The 6154-nt window shown below is 44.5% G+C and overlaps 2 protein-coding genes across 2 annotated transcripts in view; both read right to left on the bottom strand.

Moving 5' to 3' along the window:
• LOC111651895 (uncharacterized) overlaps window positions 1-2492 on the bottom strand; it is a 33243-nt gene extending 30751 nt beyond the window's left edge. Inside the window, exons 1-3 of the mRNA XM_087172822.1 lie at window positions 2253-2492; window positions 821-1174; window positions 300-738 (exon numbers count right to left, since the gene is read on the bottom strand). Coding sequence (XP_087028948.1) covers window positions 300-738; window positions 821-1174; window positions 2253-2307 — 848 coding nt within the window. The 5' untranslated portion in view covers window positions 2308-2492. The remainder of the gene's footprint in view (window positions 1-299; window positions 739-820; window positions 1175-2252) is intronic.
• A 135-nt stretch (window positions 2493-2627) lies between these two features.
• LOC111651894 (uncharacterized) overlaps window positions 2628-6154 on the bottom strand; it is a 19301-nt gene continuing 15774 nt past the window's right edge. Inside the window, exons 7-15 of the mRNA XM_087172823.1 lie at window positions 6025-6118; window positions 5757-5898; window positions 5531-5635; window positions 5341-5428; window positions 4870-4903; window positions 4615-4689; window positions 3842-3944; window positions 3618-3757; window positions 2628-3308 (exon numbers count right to left, since the gene is read on the bottom strand). Coding sequence (XP_087028949.1) covers window positions 3173-3308; window positions 3618-3757; window positions 3842-3944; window positions 4615-4689; window positions 4870-4903; window positions 5341-5428; window positions 5531-5635; window positions 5757-5898; window positions 6025-6118 — 917 coding nt within the window. The 3' untranslated portion in view covers window positions 2628-3172. The remainder of the gene's footprint in view (window positions 3309-3617; window positions 3758-3841; window positions 3945-4614; window positions 4690-4869; window positions 4904-5340; window positions 5429-5530; window positions 5636-5756; window positions 5899-6024; window positions 6119-6154) is intronic.

The raw sequence follows: 6154 nt of genomic DNA, 5'->3' as shown, positions 1-6154 counted from the left end.
AGCAACAAAGGGCTGAAGGTTAACTTTCCTGTTTCATTGGACAATAGATTCCAAATATTTATCTATTTTTTTTAATGGATATTTTAATCTGTTTCTTCTTACCAGCCACCAGCAGGATATTCATTAAATATTTATCTCTTTTTGACCAGTCTTGATATATAATAATAAAATTATAATTAATATAATTTTGTGTTTTGTAAGGTCGGTGTGACCTTTGACCTTTGACCGCCAAATTCTAATCAGTTCATCCTTGAGTCCAAATGAACATTTGTGCCAAATCTGAAGAAATTCCCTCGAGCCGTTTCTGAGATATCGTTCTCATGAGGCCGACAACGTGTGTTTTTGTGAGGTCACAGTGACCTTTGACCTCTGACCAACTAAATCTAATCAGTTCATCCTTGCCTCTGGCAGCGCTGGCACCGAGGCGTAATAATAAGTGTAAATGTAAACGTGCATGCAGTAACAGCATCGTACAGCAGAGGGAGTTCTGCTGGTGGAGGACTGAAGGAAACTCACAGACTGAAGGAGAGGGGAACTCCTCGTGTCCTTTCACAGCACAGGAGATGCCGTCTGCAGGATCGAAGTAGTCTGCGTAAGAAACAGAGGCCTGGTCCTGAATCTTCTGTCCATTCTTGTACCAGATGTAGGAAGGACGATCAGGTAGGAGACAACTGCTGCTGCAGAACAGGTCGGCCCAGAGTGAATACGGCCGTGTCACCTGGACCTGGAGATCTGGATCTGAGAGGAAGCAACAAGAATGTGTCTGTTCAGGCTGAACTGACACGTGAAATCACACAAATGGAAATGATAAAACTGTTACCTATGACGGATAAAGTGACTCCAGGTGAGTTGGTGAATCTCTTGTTTCGTTTGTGTTTGAATTTGAACTTGTACTCAGCCGAGTCGCTCTCCCTCAGGTCTGCGATCCTCAGGGTGCAGGTCGTCTTATCGCAGTAATACTTCACGCGACCCGTGTACTCCGGGTCTGTCCTCAGATCCACGGGTCCTTCGTCCTGCATATCACTAAACCACAATACCTTCTCAACCGGGACGGAGCGTCTCTTCACTGTGGACGGCCGTCTGTAGGAGCAGCGTATGTCCACCGTGGATCCTCTCACAGCGCAGATCTCAGCAGAAATGTAAGTCAACTCTGTGTCAGTCTCGTTCTGTAGCGCTGCAAACACAAGAGTCGTGATTCAGTCAGACCTGAACACACAGACGTGATGACGCCACTGTGAATAAAGCTCCATGAATCTGACTAGAGATCAGAGATAGAAGCAGCTCCTACGTCAGTGATCAGTCACACTTGTCAGTTCATCAATGGTTAGTAACAAACAGGAAGTTAAAATAGATCATTCACATCACCTCATTTTCAAAAATGTAAAGAAACATGGGCTGAAAACATTTTTTTTTTTAAAAATGGGGCTGACGTTAAAGCCCACAGTTTACCCCTCCCTGTATCCATGGCAACGTACTTCCTGTTTGTTGGTTAGTTGCTACCACTTCACAATAAGGTTTCCCTTGTGAAGGATTTATAAATGGTTTATAATTAGGTTATTAATTCTGTTGTTAACACTTTATAAATCATAAATAAACAATTATTAAACAGCTTTAATACATCGATGCAGGTTCACTATTTGGCAAGATGAAGTCAATGCTTACTACTCATTAATCTGGCTAATGAGTTACCACCATGTATAACTGGTAAAAAGAGCCTTATAGTAACTGATTAATAAATGCACTTTATAATAAAGCTCATTTTACCTGTTATAAAAGATAGTAACTCATTAGTAAAATTAATGAGTAGTAAGCATTAACTATATCTTGCCAAATAGTGAGCCTGCATCACTGTATGAAAACCGTTAACAATGATTTATTAAGTGTTAACAACCAAATGAACCGTTTATAAATCATTTATAAGGATAGTCTTATTGTTAAGTGCTACCGTTTAGTTTATATCTGTTCTCTTGTCCTGATGCGTCTGTGTGTTGAGATTTCCTGTCGTGTTGTTTAAAGTTTGTACTTTGCATCCATGGTTTGTGCTAAACTCTCAGAACCTTTGGGTGAGCTGCTCTAAAACAGGAAGTGAGCCACCTGTTGTAGACCCCCGGTAACATGGCTTCAAGGTTTGCATTTCATCCCGCCACAAATCTAGAAGTGACGGACTGAGAGTTCAGACCAGCCTCCCTCTGAAGTTACACAACTTCACTATGTGCCAACCGGCCTGAAAGGTAAATGAAGACGTACCGTACCTGACACACAGAGGAGGAGGAGGACGAGTCCACACGGTGCTGCTGCGCCTCTCATCTCTCCGCTTGTCAGGACACATCAGCAGGTAGAGCTGCACGGGGCAAATAATGTGTGGGGTTAGTGTCAACGCAGAGCTCAACGTCAAGATGAAAAGGATGTGGTTTTGAGATGAAAGAAAACCGGTTGTCAGAGCTCTGAGCTCAGACCTGGCACGGCTTCCTCCCTCTTCACATTACTGGAAAGCAAAACTTAAGTCAGCGTCCGCACTGTCAGTATCACAGCAGCTCGCCCTAACAGCTGCTGAGGGTGAAGACAGGAAAGTACAGGATGGAGTAACGTTTATATGAACCAGTCAGAGAATAAAAATGACAAAGTGGTGTAGTATCAATGTTTATTGATTTATTGTTTTGTGCAAATATTAAAAAAAAAAAAAAAAAAAAGAAAAAAAAGAGGAAAATAACTTCATTTTAAAGCGACTCAAGGAGGTGTTAGGATACAGAGGCTCAGAGATAGAGTTAGTCACAGAGCCGGTCTCCTGTTAATCCTTCTGATGACTCCTCAGAGCAGGAACCAGGAGTCCATCAGGCTTTTTCTGGGTTTTCCAAATGGAGCTACGAGCCTCCTCGGTGATGCTCCTCTGAGGATCTGCTTACGCTAGAAGTTTGAGTGTCACATGGATTTATTGCGTCTTCTCTGAGGTCGGGTCCCGGACCCTGTAAAGTGACTCCTGTCAGAGTCACAACTTCTGACTTCAGCCATCACACATATATCTCTCTCTCTCTCTCTCTCTCTCTCTCTCTTTCTCTCTCTCTCTCTCTCTCATTCAGCGGTCAGTATTCTCAGGCACATCCTCCTGTTCATGTCCTCATTGTTCCTCTTCCTCCTTTTTCACTGTAAATCCTTCTTCAGTGTGTCTGGGTAGTTAGGGTTGCCATGTTTTCTTGTTTCGACCTTGCTGGTCTGGTATGTGCTTGAAGCGGCACCTGTCGCCATAGATACAGCCTGTGGTCCGCCAATAGAAGCACTCGTCTCCATTTACGGGCGCCCTCCGTCTGGACCTGCGTGGTCAGAACCAGAGGAGAGGGTCATGCTTCATGTGTGATGCTACTTCATGGAGAGTATCAATAACCACTGGACTCAGTGTTCACGTCTGTGGGAGTTGGGCTGATGTTCAATGATCATAACGAGCTGTCACACCAACATGTCTAACATTAATCCTGACTCTAACGTTAACCAGAACTCCCCCCCAAACCTTCAACAGGTGAAAGATATAAGCGGGTAAAATGGTGTCAGTTTGTCAGGGCCCACTCTGAGTTCACACCTGCAGGTTGGAGACATTTTTGCAAAGAATTAAAAGTAGTCAGTACCCTGTGGAAGCTGAGCTCTGCTGTGTTCCTGCAGCGTTGGAGCTGAGGCCGGTGTCGGTCTTTTGTACGGAGGGCAGGGTTCGCTGGATCCAACGGTCTGGGTACCTCATCACCAGCTTGCTGCTCCCCAGCTCCACCCCCTGGGCAGGAGGACACAGGTTAAACTGACAAACTGCCACACTGACGTTTGTGTTCACCTAAAGACGACACAGCCCGTCACTCACCTGCAGCTTCTCCAGGGCTTTGGCGGCCATGTTGGCATTCTTGAAGTTGACGAAGGCACAGAAGCGCTCGTGAAGAACTCTGATGCTCTCTATCTCACCAAACCTGTAACCATGGAAACACAGAGCCTCTAACGCACAGCAAAGCAGTGTGTTACAGAAACAACTGTCACTATTATAATTACAGTTTTACTCCTGCTACTACAAGTACTATTCGAACTACTTGTAGTAGTTACTAAAACTTCTTAGCTACAAAACTACTGCACTTCTACTGCTGCAACAGCATCAACTACCACGACTGTTCACACACTTTTATACACTTTATTTTACAAAGTGGAGGTCATGGTGGTATTGACCGCTGCCACCACGTCTTACCACACTGTAATATTACCGTACCTCTAATCTTAAGCAGTGAGGTTTACCTACAGGTGACGCCGTGTGAAGGTGCAGATGTCTTAAAACGCTGCTTCATTAGTACCTGCTCTGATTTATTATTTATTATTACTTAAATCTGCTTGGAAAGCGTCTTGAGATAATTAGAATTTGTTATGATTTGACTCTAAACAAATAAAACTGAATTGAAAATAAAAATTGAATTAATGATTTAGTTATGTGCATGAATATGATGCGGCATGACGTGTGAAACGATTCAGTCGACGGCCTTAATTTGTTATCAGCTACAACTAAAAAGTAAATTCATAAGCCCCGTCTTTACACCTTTAGACTGGGACACACACACACACACACACACACACACACACACATAGTGTTTTTACATTTTGAAGAGCTCCCAGAGGTCATTCTCTGTAACCTCCAATGTGATGTTCCCAACCCACAGAGAGCGACAGCTCCTGGAGGACGGAGGAGGAAGAGGAGGAGGAAGGAGCAAGAGTGAGAGAAGAAAACAGGGGAAGAAATGAAACACTGAGTAAGTTTCACACTCTCAGGCCTGGACCGAAACATTCTGTTTTCCTAAGAATCTTAAAGACACTGTTGTGATCATGTGTGATGTTCGTGGTCGTAGAACGTACCCGCTCTGGTTCTCCAGGTCTGTGTTCTTCAGTGCTGGAGGAGAGAGGAGACAGACAGTGAGATGTATTTTAAATGGTTCGTCACCGTGTTTCTCTGACCCGCTGCATTAATGTGGTTACTCCTCAGTGGACCTTCATCATTAAAATGAAGTTACTGTGTGTGGAGTTAATGATCTTGCTGCATGTTTTCATTAGAATAAAGAGGAGATTGCTTTTCTACTCTTGTTCCTGTCTCTAGTAAACTGATAAACACTACATCTGTCTGTGCCTCTTAAAACCCTCTAACTGCAGTTTTCTGTTTATAATATGTTTTACCTCAGTTTTAGTAAATTAAACTAGTAAATAGTAAATATATGTATATAGTTATATTCAGCTTTTCTGTTGCGTCTCTCGGAGATGAAACTGAATCTGACTGTAACAGAGTGTTGCTGCCTCTGTGTGGACAGATGTGGTTCTTCATCTCCCTCTCACCTTTGGCCTCCGAGGAGGTGAGGACCGCCTGAACAGTGTTGAACTTCTCCAGCAGCAGTTTACTCTGCTCTTCCTCAAAACCCATCTCCTACAGGTGAAAAAAAAAAAAAAAAGAAACTCAAAAGGCCAGAAGTTCCTGGTGGATCTGTCCTTTTATAAAATCCTTCTGGTCTCTCGTGAAGCTCCTCACCATGAGCTGCAGGATCCGGCAGGTCACGAGTTTACTGGACGCTTCTGTGATGTCCTGATCCAACTTCAATACCTGCTCCATTTCCTTCTCTGCCTCACTGTACCTCTGTGTGACACACACACACACACACACACACACACACACACACACGTCGTCAGACTGTAGTTTAAGTTTTTACACAGGCGTGTTAAAAGAGGTCTTAGTCTGTTGTACGGCAGGTGCTGACCTTTAACCCCATCAGGGCACACCCCTTACGGAAGTATCCCTTCGGCCAATCAGGAGCCAGCTCGATGGACCTCTGAGCGTCTGATAGGGCGGAGTGGTACTGCTCCAGACACCAGTAACAGTAAGAGCGATTCCCATAGAACCTGAGAGACGAGAGGAAGACGCACTGAGACACGGACACACACCGGAAGTGAACGTGAAGGACACAGAGGGAAGTGAGGAAGTAACGTCAGGCATCAGGACGCGACCTGGGTCACGTCTGAGCTCACCTGTGGTCCCTGGGGTCACAGTAGATGGCTTCTGTAAACATGTGCACTGCCTGGCTGTACTGGCCTTGCTGGAACATCTGGATGCCTTGTTCTGGATGTTGGACACACACACACACACACACACACACAC

Source organism: Seriola lalandi, unplaced genomic scaffold (genome assembly GCF_002814215.2).
Source record: "Seriola lalandi dorsalis isolate HSWRI2012SDOR001 ecotype SW California unplaced genomic scaffold, Sedor1 jcf7180002053842, whole genome shotgun sequence".
In the NCBI taxonomy this organism is placed as follows: Eukaryota; Metazoa; Chordata; class Actinopteri; order Carangiformes; family Carangidae; genus Seriola; species Seriola lalandi.
The sequence above is the reverse complement of the archived record's forward strand: the minus strand, read 5'-3'. Positions and strand labels throughout refer to the sequence as shown.